This window comes from Phasianus colchicus, chromosome Z (assembly GCF_987193195.1).
Source record: "Phasianus colchicus chromosome Z, bPhaCol1.hap1.1, whole genome shotgun sequence".
Classification (NCBI taxonomy): Eukaryota; Metazoa; Chordata; class Aves; order Galliformes; family Phasianidae; genus Phasianus; species Phasianus colchicus.
Window position 1 is genome coordinate 1339500 of NC_143476.1, and position 20199 is coordinate 1359698.

The window sequence follows — 20199 nt, forward strand, 5'->3', positions numbered from 1 at the left end:
TTCTGGCACACAAAGAGAAAATGAAAACCAGATGTGTTTCCCTGCCCATGGCAAACACCAGCCTTTCCATCCTTACAGTCCTTCCTGACATCAGCAGCAACTGAAACAACATCCCACTCACCTTTGCCATGTCTGGCAGAGGTTGCAGCTCTTTCTATTGCATCCCTCTAGCTTTCAAGTCAAGAGCTCCTGTGTCACACAAGGAAAAGCAATCTTTTACCTGCTGTGCCATGCTCATGGCAGCAGCAATGCAGATGCCAGCAGCTGATGCCCACAAGGACAGCCAGCCTGGACTTATTTTCATTACATATCTTTGTCCTGATGTCCTTCTAGAAGCTGGAACATTTCTCCCTCTGAGCAGCAAAGGGCAGGAGGGGTCCAAGGTCAGGGCACGCTCTCCCCTGTTTATCTGTCACAAAAAGAGAAAGAGAAAATGAAAACCAGATGTGTTTCCCAGCCCATGGCAAACACCAGCCTTTCCATCCTTACAGTCCTCCTGACATCAGCACTAATTGAAACAACATCACACTCACCTTTGCCATGTCTGGCAGAGGTTGCAGCTCTTTCTATTGCATCCTTCTTTCTTTCAAGTTAACAGATCCTGTGTCACACAAGGAAAAGCAACCTTTTACCTGCTGTGCCATGCTCATGGCAGCAGCAATGCAGATGGCAGCAGCTGATGCCCACAAGGACAGCCAGCCTGGACTTTTTTTCATTACGTATCTTTGTCCTGATGTCCTTCTAGAAGCTGGAACATTTCTCCCTCTCAGCAGAAGAGGGCAGGATGGGTCCAAGGTGAGGGCACACTCTGCTCTTTTTCTGGCACACAAAGAGAAAATGAAAACCAGATGTGTTTCCCTGCCCATGGCAAACACCAGCCTTTCCATCCTTACAGTCTTCCTGACTTCAGCACTAATTGAAACAACATCCCACTCACCTTTGCCATGTCTGGCAGAGGTTGCAGCTCTTTCTATTGCATCCCTCTAGCTTTCAAGTCAAGAGCTCCTGTGTCACACAAGGAAAAGCAATCTTTTACCTGCTTTGCCATGCTCATGGCATAAGCAATGCAGATGCCAGCAGCTGATGCCCACAAGGACAGCCAGCCTGGACTTATTTTCATTACATATCTTTGTCCTGATGTCCTTCTAGAAGCTGGAACATTTCTTACTCTGATCAGCAGAGGGCAGGAGAGTTAGAAGTTGCAGGCACACTCTCCTCTTTTTCTGCCACACAAAGAGAAAATGAAAACCAGATGTGTTTCCCTGCCCATGGCAAACACCAGCCTTTCCATCCTTACAGTCCTTCCTGAAATCAGCAGCAATGGAAACAACATCCCACTCACCTTTGCCATGTCTGGCAGAAGTTGCAGCTCTTTCTATTACATCCTTCTTGCTTTGAAGTCAAGAGCTCCTTTGTCACACAGGGAAAAGCTATCTTTTACCTGCTGTGCCATGCTCATGGCAGCAGCAATGCAGATGCCAGCAGCTGATGCCCACAAGGACAGCCAGCCTGGACTTATTTTCATTACATATCTTTGTCCTGATGTCCTTCTAGAAGCTGGAACATTTCTCCCTCTGAGCAGCAGAGGGCAGGATGGGTCCAAGTTGCAGGCATACTCTCCCCTGTTTATCTGGCACTCAAAGAGAAAGAGAAAATGAAAACCAGATGTTTTTCCCAGCCCATGGCAAACACCAGCCTTTCCATCCTTACAGTCCTTCCTGACTTCAGCACTAATTGAAACAACATCCCACTCACCTTTACCATGTCTGGCACAGGTTGCAGCTCTTTCTATTGCATCCCTCTAGCTTTCAAGTCAAGAGCTCCTGTGTCACACAAGGAAAAGCAATCTTTTACCTGCTTTGCCATGCTCATTGCAGAAGCAATGCAGTTGCCAGCAGCTGATGACCACAAGGAGAGGCAGCCTGGACTTATTTTCATTACATATCTTTGTCCTGATGTCCTTCTAGAAGCTGGAACATTTCTCCCACCTCAGCAGAAGAGGGCAGGAGAGTTAGAACTAGCAGGAACACTCTGCTCTTTTTCTGCCACACAAAGAGAAAATGAAAACCAGATGTGTTTCCCTGCCCATGGCAAACACCAGCCTTTCCATCCTTACAGTCCTTCCTGAAATCAGCAGCAATGGAAACAACATCCCACTCACCTTTGCCATGTCTGGCAGAGGTTGCAGCTCTTTCTATTACATCCTTCTTGCTTTGAAGTCAAGAGCTCCTGTGTCACACAGGGAAAAGCAATCTTTTACCTGCTGTGCCATGCTCATGGCAGCAGCAATGCAGATGCCAGCAGCTGATGCCCACAAGGACAGCCAGCCTGGACTTATTTTCATTACATATATTTGTCCGGATGTCCTTCTAGAAGCTGGAACATTTCTCCCTCTGAGCAGCAGAGGGCAGGATGGGTCCAAGTTGCAGGCATACTCTCCCCTGTTTATCTGGCACTCAAAGAGAAAGCGAAAATGAAAACCAGATGTGTTTCCCTGCCCATGGCAAACACCAGCCTTTCCATCCTTACAGTCCTTCCTGACATCAGCAGCAACTGAAACAACATCCCACTCACCTTTGCCATGTCTGGCAGAGGTTGCAGCTCTTTCTATTGCATCCCTCTAGCTTTCAAGTCAAGAGCTCCTGTGTCACACAAGGAAAAGCAATCTTTTACCTGCTGTGCCATGCTCATGGCAGCAGCAATGCAGATGCCAGCAGCTGATGCCCACAAGGACAGCCAGCCTAGACTTATTTTCATTACATATATTTGTCCTGATGTCCTTCTAGAAGCTGGAACATTTCTCCCTCTGAGCAGCAGAGGGCAGGATGGGTCCAAGGTGAGGGCACACTCTGCTCTTTTTCTGGCACACAAAGAGAAAATGAAAACCAGATGTGTTTCCCAGCCCATGGCAAACACCAGCCTTTCCATCCTTACAGTCCTTCCTGAAATCAGCACTAATTGAAACCACATCCCACTCACCTTTGCCATGTCTGGCTGAGGTTGCAGCTCTTTCTATTGCATCCCTCTAGCTTTCAAGTCAAGAGCTCCTGTGTCACACAAGGAAAAGCAATCTTTTACCTGCTTTGCCATGCTCATGGCAGCAGCAATGCAGATGCCAGCAGCTGATGCCCACAAGGACAGCCAGCCTGGACTTATTTTCATTACATATCTTTGTCCTGATGTCCTTCTAGAAGCTGGAACATTTCTCCCTCCGAGCAGCAGAGGGCAGGAGGGGTCCAAGGTGAGGGCACACTCTCCCCTGTTTATCTGGCACAAAAAGAGAAAGAGGAAATGAAAACCAGATGTGTTTCCCTGCCCATGGCAAACACCAGCCTTTCCATCCTTACAGTCTTCCTGACATCAGCAGCAACTGAAACAACATCCCACTCACCTTTGCCATGTCTGACAGAGGTTGCAGCTCTTTCTATTGCATCCCTCTAGCTTTCAAGTCAAGAGCTCCTGTGTCACACAAGGAAAAGCAATCTTTTACCTGCTTTGCCATGCTCATGGCATAAGCAATGCAGTTTCCAGCAGCTGATGCCCACAAGGACAGCCAGCCTGGACTTATTTTCATTACATATCTTTGTCCTGATGTCCTTCTAGAAGCTGGAACATTTCTCCCTCTGAGCAGCAGAGGGCAGGAGAGTTAGAAGTTGCAGGCACACTCTCCTCTTTTTCTGCCACACAAAGAGAAAATGAAAACCAGATGTGTTTCCCTGCCCATGGCAAACACCAGACTTTGCATCCTTACAGTCCTCCTGACATCAGCAGCAACTGAAACAACATCCCACTCACCTTTGCCATGTCTCGCAGAGGTTGCAGCTCTTTCTATTACATCCTTCTTTCTTTGAAGTCAAGAGCTCCTGTGTCACACAGGGAAAAGCTATCTTTTACCTGCTGTGCCATGCTCATGGCAGCAGCAATGCAGATGCCAGCAGCTGATGCCCACAAGGACAGCCAGCCTGGACTTATTTTCATTACATATATTTGTCCGGATGTCCTTCTAGAAGCTGGAACATTTCTCCCTCTGAGCAGCAGAGGGCAGGATGGGTCCAAGTTGCAGGCATACTCTCCCCTGTTTATCTGGCACTCAAAGAGAAAGAGAAAATGAAAACCAGATGTTTTTCCCTGCCCATGGCAAACACCAGCCTTTCCATCCTTAGAGTCCTTCCTGACTTCAGCAGCAACAGAAACAACATCCCACTCACCTTTGCCATGTCTGACAGAGGTTGCAGCTCTTTCTATTGCATCCCTCTAGCCTTCAAGTCAAGAGCTCCTGTGTCACACAAGGAAAAGCAATCTTTTACCTGCTTTGCCATGCTCATGGCAGAAGCAATGCAGTTGCCAGCAGCTGATGACCACAAGGAGAGGCAGCCTGGACTTATTTTCATTACATATCTTTGTCCTGATGTCCTTCTAGAAGCTGGAACATTTCTCCCACTCAGCAGAAGAGGGCAGGAGAGTTAGAACTAGCAGGAACACTCTGCTCTTTTTCTGGCACACAAAGAGAAAATGAAAACCAGATGTGTTTCCCTGCCCATGACAAACACCAGCCTTTCCATCCTTACAGTCCTTCCTGACATCAGCACTAATTGAAACAACATCCCACTCACCTTTGCCATGTCTGGCAGAGGTTGCAGCTCTTTCTATTGCATCCCTCTAGCTTTCAAGTCAAGAGCTCCTGTGTCACACAAGGAAAAGCAATCTTTTACCTGCTGTGCCATTCTCATGGCAGCAGCAATGCAGATGCCAGCAGCTGATGCCCACAAGGACAGCCAGCCTGGACTTATTTTCATTACATATCTTTGTCCTGAAGTCCTTCTAGAAGGTTGAACACTTCTCCATCTCTGCTGCAATGGTCAAAAAGGGTCCAAGTTTAGGGCACACTCTCCTCATGGCCTCTTGTACTCATAGACAAAGGGAACATGAAAACCAGAAGTTTTTCTTTGCCCATGGCAGACACTAGCCTTTCCATCCTGACAGTCCTTCCTACAATCAGACGGAATTGAAACAACATCCCCCACGTCTCTTTTTTGAACTTATTCATGCATGAATAATAATAATGAGAATTTTTATGTAAATCTTATTTCTGCATGGAAACGATCTGATAACCAGAGCTTTTTTCTCTAAAACAATCCAGCGAATTTGCATTGCTTATCTATGTACGCAAAATGTTTTTGCCATTCATCTCAAATATCAATACATCTGGCAAAATAAGATAGAAAAAGTATTTACAGACATTTTTGGACATAGATTACTTCTGTTCAAGTGGGAAAGAATCCCTAAGCTGCAATCATGAAATTCTTTTATCACTTTCTCTGATTTAGCCAGTGTTACTAAAAGGGAAATAAGACACAGGCTTTTGATAGCAGCTGCCAATTTAAGAACGATAATAACTTTTATTATTCTTGGCTAAGATCAAAGTCCTGCATTTCAGGTTTATCTCCAGCTCATCAAGTATAATTAACAGTTTTGGATAGCCACATTATTATATGGCAATATTGTCTTCCTGCAAGGAATTTCATTGTTTTACACGTGCCACAGGTTGTTAATAGATTGCCTGATTACCATTTATTTTTTTTATTGGCTTATGATGACCACAGAAAACTATACAGCAGCACCATAAAAACTTTAAATCCTATCCCATGTATCTGCACTCATACGAAAGTTATATTGGAAAGCATTGGTGAAACTAAGATTACAAAATAAAGCAGGGGACAATTTCAGTGAAAGCCTGCAGGTTTCACAGCTCTGCCCATTTCAAACCCCTGAAGACATCCACGGGTTTCCTGCTGTGGGACACAGGCACTCACCTGCAGCTCAGCACTGCCTGCTCATGCCTGCGCACACCTTCAGGCTGGAACCAAGGAAATCCTCAGCAAAGACATCAGGACACTTTTGTTATGATGACTTTCCTAAAGAAGCATCAAATATTTCTTCTCGAGAAATACTGCAAGTCCCTTTGACACTAGCCCTTATTTTAAATGTTTAGATTTATGCTTCATTCAGGCGTGCTGTCACTCCCAAAAAGATTTTTATTCCTTTTCATTCTGAGGAACACAGTGATTTCTGCCTTGTTTACTGACTGTAGGCACAGCAATACTCCTGCACCTTCAGGGAAACAGCAAATCCATCTCTTTCACACCCTACTTCTATCAAGCTCATTCACCTTACAAGGTATTTATTGCAAGCAGCTCTTCCAGAAATGGAGATTAACAGAACCTGCAACCCAGGACACCTCAGTAAGCCAGTACTTTTCATCTCCTGAAGGTGTAGGTAGACACAGAGCTGGAACATCTTTTCCAGAGCTGTCTGATGCTATCTCATCTATGTTCCCTTACTGTTGACTCAGTGTCACTTCTTATCTAACCTGGTTGCATCCCAGGATTTCTGGTGCCAAAAATAAACTGACAGCTTTCATCACTAGTTAAAAGGAAACTGCAATAGGAAAAGCAATTTTTCTGATTTCTCTGTTGATCAAAGATGCTTCCTGCAAGCCTGATGCGGTAGAAACAATATCAGCTTTAGAATGACAGTCATTAGAGCAGAATCCTTTCACTGATGAAATCCCACAGTCCTGATTCATACAACACTGACACTGGAGGACACAGTAGTTTAGATGAGAGCGCATTAAAAATGACTAAGTTAAGGTCTCAGCAAAGAGTGACAAGTATGAAAAAAAGAGGTTGCAGAAACTGCTTCAGTTTGGCACTCTGGCATAAAGTATGACAACACACAACCTGCCTGTGCAGTTCCAGAAGCAGAAGAAAGCCGTCAACCAAGACTTGTTCTCATCTGCTCTGAAAGTCCACTGGGACAAGGCCACTTTTCTCTGACGTGCTTCCAGAAGTATCACTTCTGAGCACTGTGCCAGGGAGTTACAAGATACTGTTTGTGTGTACAGAGGAGAAAAAGACGTCTGTCTGGAAACAGACTTGGTGAAGGAGAAGCAGCATTTTCCAGAGTACTTCAGAAAGAACTGAGCACTGCCCCAAGAGCTTCAGAGCGGCAGGCTGTCACAGTGTGCCAACCAGCTCAGCTGTGAGTTGGCACTGAAGCTGCACCACAGGGAGAACAAAGCCCCCTGTGCACCCTTGGAGAGCCAAGGGTTGGAGATTCATGAACCTTGAGCTCCTTTCCAACCCGGGCCATGCTGTGATTCTGGGATTCTCACCTTTGCCTCATCTGGCAGAGGGAGGCAGCTCTTTCTCTTGTCTCCCTATGGCTGTCAGGTCACCAGGGCCAGTGTCACACAGGGAACTGCAAACACTGTGTGTGCTGTGCCCTGCCCATGGCAGCACAGAGGCAGCTGCCAGCAGCTGATGCCCACAAGGACAGCCAGCCTGGACTTCCTTTGATTCCTTCCCTTTGGATCAGCGTCCTTCAGGAAGGCGGAACATCTCTCCAGCTGAGCAGCAGAGGACAGCAGGGCTTTGTTGTCTGGGCATGTTCTCTTCTGGCCCTCTGGCCCTCACAGACACAGGAGGAGGACACAGAGGCTGCTGTCATACAGCCAGCCCTGCCTCTCAGGTCAGCTCTCAGGCCATCCTCTCTCCCCTCAGCAGCAGCTCACTGTTCTGCACTCCTCTGGCCTGGGCTGGCAGAGGTGTGCAGCAGTTCTGCTGATCTCCCAGTGCTGGCCATGTCTGCAGTGCCTGTGTGAAAGACACAGGAAGCTGCCAGCATTGCACTGCTCTGCTGTGCCCCTGCCATCACCGAGTTTGCTGTCAGCAGCTGCTGCTACACGTCCATTCAGGCACAGGCCTTTCCTTCCTGGCCCTCTTTCCCCCCTCTCTCCTCTGCTCTCTCTCGTGCTCCCCTTTGGCCTGGGCTGGCTGAGCAGTGCAGGCCTTGTTGTTGCTCCCTGGGCCAACTACGTCACGGTTCCCCGTGACTCTGCCAGCTGCTCTGACACAGCGACTGCGTCCTCAGTGTGGATTCCAGAATGCGACAGACGTCCAGAGAAGACTTCCAGGGCTGATTGGAACATGCTGCCATCAAGAACTGCCATGGCTCAGGCCCCCTGGGAATCTGCTCACAGCGAAAGCTGCTGTCACTCTGTGTGGGCACAGCCTTGTCTGTGTAGGCCTGCTCACACTGCAGCCCCTGTCTGCACCAGAACCGTGCCGATCCACCTTCTCTTGGCCTCCTTGCCTGCATGGAAAAGGGCAGCTTGGGCTGAAGTCCCTCAACTTTCCGATGGCCGAGTGAAGTCTCTGAGCCCTGGTGACCCACGCAGCTCTTCAGCCTGCTGACCTGCTCTGCTGGGGCTGTCTTAACAGGCAGAGGGCACGTGATCCTAATGTCCCCACATCCATCCCTCTTAGCATACTGTAGGCCAGTTCCTAAAAGGACACCTGCACAATCTCTCTGAATGTTAATCAACATGTAGTTAGTTTTCAGTGGTGATTAGCTATGTGTTTAGTCAGAGGTGCAATGGTTCTAATGGTGAGAGAAAGACATTCCCAGTTGTCATCAGGTGGAACACACTTCAGACTGGAATCCTCAAGCAGACTGCAGTCAAGCTTTCTTAATTACTCGTTGTTGTTATCAATTCAGACGCATCTCTTAATTCCTGCTTGAATGAACATTTTGTAATAATCTGCTGAGACAGTGCAAGGCTTGACAATGAGACTATAGTTTATTAAAGTAGCACTTTTTACTTAGGTGCACTTTTCATCTGTTGAACTTCCTGTCGTCTATTGGAAATCTCTGGCACCAGTGCATAAGATTCACCTATTCTATAGAAGTCTGACTGAACCCCATACTGGGATTATTTTTGTTCAATCCAAGCACCTTGGACGTTACTATACATTTATTCAATCATGAGGTAAGTCTGCTTCAGAAGCAATATAGAAAGCATAAAGGGGGAAGAAGATAATGTATTAGTGAAGACTTAACTAGTATTCATAAACTGAAAACTGTGAAACACTATGATGATTACAGAATTTCCCGGAGAAATGTCAAGTTCTTATCTGAATGCTAAATGCAACATCAGTTCACTTCTCACTGGGTTGAACGTTTTAAATATTTGGTAATAATAATGGTTCCTTAATTCTGACATTTAATATGAAAATATTAAAATTCCTGTGTTAGAGTACTTTTTTGTTAGAATGCCAGATGCTAAAGGGATGAAGTGGCACAAGAAAGCAAAATATCTCTGCTGATGGCAGGAAGGACTGTAAGGATGGAAAGGCTGGTGTTTGCCGTGGGAAGGGAACACGTCTGGTTTTCTTGTTCCCTTTGTCTTTGAGTGCCAGAAAAATAGAGGAGAGCGTGCCCTCACCTTGGACCCCTCCTGCCCTCTGCTGCTGAGATGGAGAAATGTCCCACCTCCTACAAGGACATCAGGACAAAGGTAAGTAATCAAAATATTTCCAGGCTGGCTGTACTTGTGGGCATCTGTTGCTGGAAAATTTAATGGCAGTAAACTGCCTAGATAATGACAGAATGAGGGTGACAATAGAATGGTACGTAATCACAGTGCAATGAAAAAAGTATGCAGGGTGCAGGAAGGGAGGTGTGGACATTCTGAGTTGCAACTCTTTATTTGCTCCAGAAAGCTCTATCAGAATGGAAGACTGAAGGAAATACTTTGAGGGGTTTTTTAATGTGACTGGATAAAAGATCCATGTGGCAAATTGAATAACTGAGTGGTAAAGGGACATAGATACCTCACTGTTTCATGGAACCTTTCAATTAAGCATCTGAGCACTGTGTACAGGACTTGGGAATATAAGTATTAGAGGATCATGGAATATCTGTATTTGGAAGGGACCTCGAGGATCATGTATTCCACCTCCTGGTTCCACACCGGACCTCCTATGGGTCAAGCCCTGTGTCTGAGAGCATTGTGCAAATGCTCTTTGGCCTTTGTCAGCTCAGTGCCAAACCACTGCCCTGGGGAGCCAGTGCCAAATTCCATGTATCTAGTTCATCCTACAGAATGATGCCAAGAACAGTTATAGAGATCGACTTACAAACAAAATTCTTGTCTTGAATTAATGGTACACTCACCATTTAAAAAAAAAAAAAGAAAAAAAAAAAATCAAAGCCACATTCTTACGCTGGCATTTTACAGTATTGTCAGATTTTTGTAATTCTGTTTTGTCATATAAGATTCTCTCATCGTGAAATAATGACCAAGTTCTCTTTTCAGATCTAAACATACAAATGCTGAAGGCAGCAGTGCTGTTCAAGAGTACATTACCAGCTCAAACACTGCTTTGGCTATAAAACTGAAGGCAGTCAGGAATTTTATCAAGGAGTTAGCATGTAAGTGTAGATTTAAAAGCAACCTGTATTGTTACTTAGAGTTTGATATAGTGTAATCCAATGCACAGTACTTGTAACGTGTGTTTTACAAAATGCTTTGCAATGTAGGCATCTATTAAGAAAAATGCTGCAAGTTCTAATATGTCCATGACCTTTTCAAACAGTTCCTTACTCCTACACATCACTACGAGTAGTTCTTCTGTCAGGAAGGATCACATGAGTAATTAACCTGTGACCTTAAGTTTGGAATTAAATGCATACAGTGGAAGTAAGAGCTGTGGGTTATTTTGCTCTTTCAGTGTTGAACAGCCGAGGTGTTTTGTTTTGGAGGGTGGACAGTGATGGGACACGTGGGGAATGGCTTTAAACTGAGACGAGGGGTGTTGAGGTTTAGGTTGGATGTGAGGAGGAAGTTTTTCAGCCAGAGGGTGGTGAGGCACTGGAACAGGTTGCCCAGGGAGGCTGTGGATGCCCCATCCCTGCAGGCATCCACGGCCAGGCTGGATGTGGCTCTGGGCAGCCTGGGCTGCTGGTGGGCAGGTTAGAAAGCCCACAGGACTTTATTGCAGCCCTGGGTGCAGGGGGATCACTTCTCCTAGCATGCACACAGAAGAGCTGGAGCACACAGGTGATGTCCATTCCACTTGTGAACATTCCTGCAATTGCAGAGAGCGTGCGCCTGTTCCAATCACTGCTGCACAGATTAAAAACTGATTGCAGATGAGCTGTTTTGGTATGGGGTTCTTGCCAACGGTCTGCAGTGGCTGTGTGATTCCTCGGGGAGTTGCTCTCCAGCCCAAAGGTCATGTCCTAAGTCGACCAGATCCCGTTTGTGTCCAGAAATGGCTGACAACAGATCAGCTGCTGGTCAAGTTTCTAACATCACACTGGCCTTGCTCCAGTGTCTGTGTCATCAGCCCCAGCACATACGCTGCACCTCTTCAAGGCTTTGCAACACTGAGACTCTGCACTTGGGCTCCAGACATCCTGCTGCACCAAGAGGTTATTCTAGCTTTGGTATCTTGCAACTTTGTATATAACTACATCACTGTAATCATAAATGTCTAGGAGAATGGAGATGGAGAAATTAATCTCCCTGTAATTCTCTGTACTGCAGCCCCGTGGTTGTCAACACCTAATGCAATATTGAAATTTCAGTTGAGAAATTGAAAGCTGCCCTTAACAAAAAAGCATCTGGATTTGTTACTGAAATCACACTGAGGATCAATAAATCCAAATGCTTCTAGCATAACCACGATTATAGGCAGTGTTTAGACAAGCTCTTACAGGAAAACCATGAACACAAGGCTAAAGAGAGACTAAGTGATGCACTCTGCAGGAATACTCATGGAAGTCTTCACAGTGCAGGAGTCTGATCTGATTACAGATGCTGTGCTTTAAGTACCCCTTATCATATCTTTTTTTTCACTGTTGTGCAGGGGTTGGACTCAGTGATCTCTGGAGGCTGGAGATGCTGTTTGCTAATGGCAGATGGAGATAGGAAAAGCAAGTCCAAGGCATGCTGTGCATAGCCACCACATGGCATCTGCACCATTTCCCCCTGCACCAAGGAGGAGCAGCTCACAAGCTTGGCCTGGGCCAGGGAAGGGAGCAGACAAACATCTGGACCGACCCCAAACGAGCTGGTTCTGCAGGTTGGGTGTCTTCTGCTGCTTGTCTCACATCCTGCTGCTCAGCGGTAGATTTGTTCCTGCTCAGTGCTAACAGGAAACTCACACAGCATTTCTGTTTCAGCTGTGCCAACGCTTTGATCCCTTGCTGCTTGGATGGGGCGTTTGAAGAATGATGCCTGTGCTGATGTCCAGCCAGGCTTTGGGGATGAGTCTCCACACCAGGGTACGACTGAAAGGACTGAGGGTTGGGGATCCAGCCAGGTCGAGTCCAGTGTGCTTTGCTCTTGTTCTTAGTGCTTGTTTTTGCTCAGGAGGGCAGGAGGTGAACCTCGTGAACCAATGCCTGCAGACGGGGTTTGGAGAGAAAGAGGTCCTGCAGGCCTTGTGTGACAGCCACGGAGCTGCAGCGAGGCTGCATCCGTGTAAAACACCAGAGATCCACGGAGGTGTGAAGGGGAGCTGTGGGCTGCAGTCACGCAGGAAGGGATGTGCATGCTCGGGGTTTGGTTGTTGTGTGTGTGTTAAGTGACTGTGATACCACTGCTGGGTCAGTGTGAGTGTACGGAACAAGTGTGACAGCCTTTTTGATGGAGCCCTGTGAAAGGAGTCCTATGGACTTGAGATCCAACTATCAGCCCGTGGGCATCATCCAGGAGTTGGGGTAGGGGATGAGGCAAGGGAAGTTGGGCTGAGAAAGGGATAAAGCAGTCTGGCAGCAGTTCTGTGTTTCTCCCATCTCCTGCTTTATTTCCTTCCAGGTGAAATAGATGGGTGCTGCAACATGCCCTTGAATGTAACAAAACCCACTCTAGTGTGGATTTGACATGGGCCCAGCACTGCAAGGTACGCTGCTGGGAGGAAGCGTCCATCTGGCTGAGGGCAGGAAGGCCCTCCAGAGGGATGCACTGAGGCCAGTTGTGCGAGGCTCAACAAGAGCAAGCGCCAGGTCCTGCGCTTTGGTCATGACGACCCCGTGCCAGCTTCTCCAGGATTTGGCTGGGGTAGAATTCCAAGCAGCCCCTGATTCCAGAACGTTGGGCTGGGCTGTTGGAATCTTCTGCCCTTGTGCCTGGTCTTGCCTCCCCACCCTGTCCGTCGTGGTGGAGCAGCCTGGTGGCCCTCAGTGATGTCATAAGGGCTAGAATGAGGGGAGGAGCAGTGCGTGCTGCGTCCCTTCATTGGAGCGCTGGAGCTCTGACTGAGCAGCTCGCTTGTTGCACTTGTGCACCGACTGCGTCCCTTTGTCTTCACACCGTCCTGTGCAGCACCTTGTAGGTAAGCTGAGACAGTGTGGGAGAGACGGGGGGACAGTGAGTGCTGAGAACTGCTGGCTGGCGGAGCTCATAGGATCACATTATCTCCATCAGCAGAGGGGTGGCCATGAGGGACAGGGAGGTGATCGTCCCCCCCTGCTCTGCTCTTGTGAGGCCCCAGCTGCAGTACAGTGTCCAGAAAGACAGGGAGCTGTTGGAGAGGGTCCAGAGGCGAGCCACAGAGATGATCAGGGGACTGGAGCACCTCCCCTGCAAAGACAGGCTGAGGGAGCTGGGCTTGTTCAGCCTGGAGAAAAGAAGGCAGTGGGGTGACCTCATGGCAGCCTTCAGTACCTAAAGGGAGCCTAAAAAGAGGAGGGGAATCAACTCTTTGAAAGGGTAGATAACTGCAGGACAAGGGGAAATGGTTTTAAGTTGAAAACTTAAGTTTTTAAGTTGAGGGAGGGCAGATTTTGGTTTTTCCCTCGTAGTCTTTGCTAAACCGTGGAAGCAAACTGACCTGCTCTTTCTCTCTCCTCTCTCCACCCTCTGCCTGCTTCCCTGCTGCAGCTTTTGCTCGTGGAAGATCAGAGCAAAGTGACAAGGAAAGGCTGCGGATTCGTGAGATTTCTCTCCCTCGTTCTGATCTCTTGCCAGGTACCTGCCATGGTTTGTCCCCCCACATGCTTTAGCAGCCCGTGACGCCCCGTGTTTAGTAACACAGCCTCATCCAGCTTTGATGGGACGCTGGTCACGTGTGGGTTTTCTCCACGTGCTCTGCAGCTCAGCCCTCAGAAGGATGCTGTCTGTGGTGCTGTGACCAGCTGGTTTTATGGAAAGCAATCCCTTAGGCAAAGAGTCCCAGCCCCAGCTTGTGCAGAGCTGCACAGCATCACCAGGGACACCAGCAGGCGTGCTTGGGCTGTGTGAGTGTGCCCGACAGCTGTAGGGAGCACAGCAGAGATGTGAACAGAGAAAATAAAAGTGTGTTTCTTTTCAGTTCCAGCTTGTCACACCTACGCTGATGGCTGTGGCGTGCAGCGAGATCAGCTGTGGGCCTGACCTGGCATGGACAGAGGTAGAGTATGAAGCTCTGATTGGTCTTTGTTCCCTGACTGCAGCCAGCAGAGTGAGCCGCAGATGTGCTCTCCTGCTTTCCAAGAGAGCTCCTCTGTGGCAAGACAGTAGTGCAAGCGTGGCAAGTTTTTAAAAGTACCAGAGCCATCTCGGCTGTGGGGTTTGTCCTCTACTGACTTTTCCCTTGAAATGGCTGCAGAAACAACAATCATTCTCTGCTCTGTTTGGCCTCGCTGTTGGTTGGACTGCTCAAGAGAGCTGCTTGGTGCTTGCAATGGCACTGTTTGCACCTTGTAACTGCAGCCGTAGCTTTGGTTTCCCTCTTCACGGTCTCCTAGCATCTTAAACAGCCAGCCTTCCTGCACAAAGAGCGTAGGAAAGGAGGGGGCAAAATGGACAAGGCCACCTGTCTGCGTCAGTGCCATTGCTGATTAGTCTGGGTGGGGAGAGATGCATCTTTGCATTGCCTGGCGTGTGCCTGCTGCACACCAGGGAGAGAAACAGCCGTTATTAGACTTGCAGTTCCTTCTGAAGTGCCCACGATAAGGACCGAGTGCATTTCCTGCAGCTTTCTCTGCAGATGTGCTCCTCACCTTGAAATCCTCCTTGTTGGTTCCCAGCTCCTCACCGTGGCCTGTGCTCTCTGTTTCAGACTGAGAACAAGGGGAAGCCCCTGCTGGACCATGAGGTGGCACCTGTGAACATTCCAGCTATTGCTGCTGCCCATGCTATTAAGAGACACATTGCCCAGGCAGCGGATGAACTCTCCTTTGAGGTAAGCAGTTCAAGGCGTTCCATGCTCTATTTTACAGTGGCAAATGCCTTCACAGCTGCGCTGGTGCAAGTGCTCTCACGCTCGGCGATGTTTGGCAGTGCAGAAGAATGCAGTCATTTGAGCTGTGCTTTCCTCCCAGCCGTGCTGAAGCTGGGATTGACGTTGCAATCTCTTGCAGGTGGGAGACATCATCTGTGTCATCGACATGCCACCAAAGGAGCTGACCCCCTGGTGGAGAGGCAAGCTCGGCTTCCAGGTAGGCACAAGCTTCAGACTGGAGAGTGCAACTTCAGTAAAGGCAGGAATCTCAGCTTAGAGCTGCTCTGCCTGCTCAGGATGCCTAATGGACATAAACAGTTTCCCTGTGTCGGTGTCAAGGGACCTTGCCTTTGGCTGCTAATGTTGAAAAATTATTACCTTTATGCTGTGAACTATGGCCATTTTCTGCTGGATAGTCTTATGGAACGTCAGGCAAGCACGTTCCGAGGGAAATGTTACGTGGCTTTTGGTTTAACAGTTCAGACCTGAGAAGTGCTGCATGCAATAGTTGGCCTCTCTTCTTGTTACAGGTTGGATTTTTCCCAGGGGAGTGTGTGGAACTCATTAATAAGAACATTCCTGAGGCACTCATCAATTCTGTGCCAAAGCCAGGTATGGATGTTACATTTGATGGTGTGGGAAAGCAAAATGAAGTCTTTTTGGGGGTATGTTCCATGTTTAGTACCTCCTTTATCCATCCCACATTGTCCTCTGGGTTGATGATTCTTCATGCACACCATGGGGCAGAGATTTGGCCCAATCCTCCTGGGTTTATGACTGGACTTGGGGAAACTATAGAATACTCATGGAATGGCTTGGGATGGAAAGGAACCTCAGGGATCATCATGCTCCAACCCTCCTGCCTCAGGATGGTCTCCCAGCCCCCACATTTAATGTGAGACTAGATCAGGCTGCCCAGGGCCCCATCCAGCCTGGCCTTGGGCTCCTCCAGAGATGGGGAAAATCCCTTTTTGTATGTACTGGTTGGTAATGTTCTTCCCGTTCTGATGTGCCCTGTAGAATGTGCTGTGCTCGGCCTCGTCCAACGGAGCCAGACCTGAAATGACCTGGTTTCTTCCTTTTGTTGTGCAGTGCCCAAGAAACGCAGCAAGATCCTCACCTTCCTTCGTTCCTTGGTGAAGTCCCGCCCAAAGAAACCGACCAAGCGGGAGGTGGAGAAGGAAAGGGTGTTTGGCGGTGACCTGGGAGAGCATCTTCTCCACTCCGGTCGTGATGGTAAGGAGCTGCCCATTCCTGAGATCTTCCCCTGCTGGGCATCTAAATAAGATGAAAGGGAGCTCATATCTAGCAGGGGGCAGGCTGATAGCCGTGGAGACACGTGTAATGGGAGTTGATGGCTGAAGGATAAAGTGAGGCGGATGCTCCTAAGAGACAAGCACATCTGTATTTGCTTCAGCCAAGCCTGGCTGGGCTTAGTGGATGGGATGTGAAGCACAGCCTGCAGCACGATTGAATCAGGAGCTCCACTGACGGCTGGCACGTGTTCTTCAGTCCCCCAGGTCCTCCAGAGCTGCGCTGAGTTCATTGAGCAGCACGGCGTGGTGCAGGGGATATACCGCCTGTCCGGCGTCGCGTCCAACATCCAGAGGCTGCGGTAAGAGTGCTGCGACTGACACAGCCTGAGTGCATCTGGTGTGGCTTTGGGCTTGCCTTCCTCTCGCTCAACCGGGTTTGCGTCCCTCTCTCCAGGCAGGAATTTGAGTCTGAGCAGATTCCTGAGCTCACCGTCCGGGACATTCACAGCGTGAGCTCCCTCTGCAAGATGTACTTCAGGGAGCTCCCGAACCCTCTGCTCACCCACCAGCTGTACAGCAAGTTCTCGGTAAGCACAAGGCCACGTCTTTCATTTCCCTCTTCCTGGGCCTCTTGGCAGATGGCTGCAGCAGTGCCCCAGCTCGGAGGCCCTTTTGCTGTCAGCCCCACGAGGTTTACTCGCAGTGGTGTACTAGCCTGATGGGTGTCTCGCTCCCTTTCTGCACTACTCCAGGATGCTGTTGGTGCCGCTACAGAGGAGGAGCGGCTGCTCAGAATGCAGGACGTCATCCAGCAGCTGCCCGCTCCTCACTACAGGTCAGTGCTGCCCTCAGCCTGCTGAGCTCAGCCCTGCTGCATTGCAGAGGGCAACGATGCGGTTCCAGGCTCTGTCTTTCTGAATTCCAGCACGGCATGCTCGTTGGTGCTGAACGTTTGCCTCTCTTGTTTTCCAGGACTCTGGAGTATCTGATGAGACACTTGGCGTGTCTGGCTGGGAGCTCCACCACCACAAACATGCATGCCAAGAACCTAGCCATTGTGTGGGCTCCAAACCTCTTAAGGTAAACTTCTGGTTCTGTTTCAACACAACACTTACATCTGTTCTCCATTAAAAAAAAAAACAGTGCTCCCTTTTTCTCCATCAAATGTGCTCTTCTTCTGTAAAATCTGTGGCTGACAGAAGAGCAGGAGCCTGAGCTGTTCTCCATCCCCACGGGCACAATGTCTAGGTGACAATTTCTGCAGTCTTGTTGAGATGGGACTGACGTGTCCTTGATCATCCAGGGGAATTTCTGCAGTGGCATCACTGATTGCCCACTGCGGAAGTCTCCAGAGCCTCAGCTGACAGCTTTTGGCTGCAACAATTCAGACTCGGGGAAACGGTCTTGGAGAAATGACTTCTAAAATCTGCCTTTTCTACAGATCACAGCAGAACGAGTCTGCCTGCGCCAGCGGAAGAGCTGCCTGCATGGAGCTGCAGACGCAGTCGGATGTGGTGGAATTCATCATCAACCACACCGACGTCCTCTTCGGCTCCAAATCCGGAGCAGACATTGCAGATGCAGCAGGTGAGTGTCTTCCTCCATTAGCTTGATCTTGACCTGACACCTTGACCAAATGCAGGCCTTCTCCAGGATGTTTGAGATACTCTTTTACCATCAAGGGGACAGCAGACCTCTGGACTTCCATTAGGGTATGGCATCCTGTTGCTGGATGCTGAGAATGTCCAAGCCCAAACTTCACAAAGAGGAAACCGTCATTATTATGGTTTGCACGCAGGAAAAGCTTGATGCAAGTGTGGCAGCGAAGCTTTCTCAGTTCCCTGCCCCCATTTCCTTGGGTTTTTCCTTGCCTATTTTGATACAGTAAGCTGCTTTTAATGATGACCGTGTCCTTTGCCATAAACACACCTCTTCCCACATGGTTATTTTGGGCTCCTCTTCTTCCAGTGGCTCGGATAAGCAAGCCTGAGAAAAATACAGCACCTCCCCCAGAACTGTGGTGGCTGTGCTGCTGCTTTCTGATCCTCGCTCTTACCTGTGGTTTTCCCTGACAGGGCACAATTCTCTCCCAGGGCCCAAGTCTGTGGGAGTCTCTTCTGCTGCCACAAAGCTGCTCAGCCTGGAGGAGGCACAGGCACAGAGGCGAGGCCACAGCACCTCTTCTGTGGTAACAGAGAGCAGCAGGGACATTGAAGTGGAAGAAAGCCCTGCAGCTGGGCAGGGCAAATTCCACACCGTCGTTGACTTTCCATCTGACAGGTAAAGAGGACTTTCTTTTCCAGCACCTAGCATCATTGTTTGGGTGGGTTTTTGTGTTTTCCTGCAGAAACCAGGCAGTGCTAGGAACAAGCAACTGCTGCCAAGAGCTCAGTGCTGCTCTTCCCTCACCCTGCACCACGCACGACTCACAGCATTGGCTGTTTTCTCTCTCCAGACAAAATCCACCCAGCAAGACTGAGGAATCACCAGCTAGCAGTTGGTGTTGCTGCTTCAGCCTCAGGAAGCCATCCTCTGGCAGCAAACGCCAACTGCAGCGCAATGCCAGGCAGCCCTCAGAAACAGCAGTGGTAGTCCTGGCAGGTAAGGGTGCAAATGCAGCTTCCAAATCCCTGCTTTTCAGGAACATACAATTCAAGCTTGCTCTGCACATGTATCTCTTTCTAGCGTTCAATCCCGTGCCTAAATCTTCACCCCTGATCAAGTACCACTGTCGTAATTCAGCTTGTGAAAGTTTGACACTAACCCCTGTGTATCCTTTCTAGGTGAATCGAGCCCTTGCCAAGCCATAAGATCCAGGGCAAGTAGCGAGGATGCTCTGTGTGCTTCCATCAGTGGAGAGCTCTTAGGAAGCACAAATTGCTGCAGTTCTAATAGCAGCCTTCCATCTAACAACATTAATGGAGAGAAGGAGCTCATCGAAGTCCATGCTCTCATTACACCTGGCTCTGCTGAAGTTGCTGACCTGAGCCTCCCAGACACCACAGTCACAAGTGTGGATTTTAACCCAGAGTCTCTGCAGTGCAGCCCATCTGAAGCACAGTGTGAGTGCCCCGACAGCAGCACCTCCATGCAGGAGCAGGTCAGCATCAGTGAAGAGGAGCAGAGCCTCTTGCAGGGGGACTTTCAATCAGGCCTCCAGTCCCAGGCACCGGACAGCAGCACTGAGAGCTCTGAGCCACTCTCTCCATGACAAGACAGGATGAGTCCCATCTTCACCGTGGACCTCTCACACCCTCCTGTCCTTTATATAATAATAAAAGCACACTCGTGCTCAATCAACGCCTTGACTGCCTCCAGAGTCTTCATTCACACGGACTGGGATGAATGCAGCACACAGCAAGGCACCCCAGCTTGCAATGCTGTGGCTGTGGGGTGCGTGCAGCACAGCTCCGGGTTTGTTCCTGTTTTGTCTGGCTTTGGGATGTCTGCAGGGGGAGCTCTGCTACCATTTGGCATGGTAGCAAATAATCTCTCACATACTGGATGCTGCTCATGATACTCCCAAGCTTCCTGGCTGTGGCTTTGTGATGCTTTTCAGGGCCTTCTGATGCATTTTGATGCCTTGGATGTTGCTTAACACCTCCCTCCTCCCATCATGTCCTTTCCTGGCTCCCACCTACGAACTGGCCCTGCAGATCATCTCCAGACCTGTCATCAGCACACTGCGGCAGGAGAAGCTCCCTCTGGCCAACGTCAGGCAGTACTGCTTGGTCTGCAGCTCAGTGGCCATTTCCCTTTTAGGCGGCTCCTGCAGAAGAATCAAGCAGCAGAACCTTTTGCTCACCCTGCACCACACAAATGCTATGAAAGCAGAAACAACCTGGGAATCTCTGGTTTGCAAGACTTCACAGACACTTATTGACTGTGTC

At 48.9% G+C, this 20199-nt stretch overlaps 2 protein-coding genes and 1 long non-coding RNA gene across 8 annotated transcripts in view; all 3 read left to right on the forward strand.

The window, feature by feature from the left end:
* The window catches only part of LOC149912161 (rho GTPase-activating protein 32-like), a 90696-nt gene extending 71138 nt beyond the window's left edge, over nt 1-19558 (forward strand). For 3 of the 6 annotated variants that reach the window (XM_090131255.1, XM_090131257.1, XM_090131256.1), the window contains 7 exons: nt 16764-16896; nt 17062-17144; nt 17282-17389; nt 17751-17896; nt 18385-18589; nt 18765-18910; nt 19093-19558. In XM_090131255.1, the coding sequence (XP_089987381.1) occupies nt 16764-16896; nt 17062-17144; nt 17282-17389; nt 17751-17896; nt 18385-18589; nt 18765-18910; nt 19093-19520 (1249 nt within the window). In that variant the 3' untranslated portion in view covers nt 19521-19558. The remainder of the gene's footprint in view (nt 1-16763; nt 16897-17061; nt 17145-17281; nt 17390-17750; nt 17897-18384; nt 18590-18764; nt 18911-19092) is intronic. The other 3 variants (XM_090131258.1, XM_090131259.1, XM_090131260.1) reach the window with 1 other exon arrangement.
* Nucleotides 9305-12121, forward strand: LOC149912162 (uncharacterized). The gene is made up of 4 exons (XR_016461439.1): nt 9305-9358; nt 10160-10275; nt 11715-11930; nt 12031-12121. It is a non-coding gene; the product is annotated as an uncharacterized LOC149912162 (long non-coding RNA).
* Nucleotides 12316-15705, forward strand: LOC149912163 (rho GTPase-activating protein 32-like). Its single transcript, XM_090130688.1, has 7 exons — nt 12316-13184; nt 13733-13819; nt 14163-14240; nt 14892-15014; nt 15193-15270; nt 15584-15665; nt 15698-15705. Exons 3-7 carry the CDS (start codon nt 14187-14189, stop codon nt 15703-15705), a joined length of 345 nt encoding a protein of 114 aa, XP_089986814.1. The 5' UTR covers nt 12316-13184; nt 13733-13819; nt 14163-14186.
* Nucleotides 19559-20199: the final 641 nt, after the last annotated feature.

What these genes read in the sequence shown, in the direction of transcription:
- LOC149912163 (XM_090130688.1), top strand. Translation starts at nt 14,187, where the DNA reads ATGGCTGTGGCGTGCAGCGAGATCAGCTGTGGGCCTGACCTGGCATGG. An exon ending in CTGACCTGGCATGGACAGAG is followed by an intron (nt 14,241 to 14,891) that starts GTAGAGTATGAA and finishes TCTCTGTTTCAG; the next exon opens with ACTGAGAACAAGGGGAAGCC. An exon ending in CGGATGAACTCTCCTTTGAG is followed by an intron (nt 15,015 to 15,192) that starts GTAAGCAGTTCA and finishes AATCTCTTGCAG; the next exon opens with GTGGGAGACATCATCTGTGT.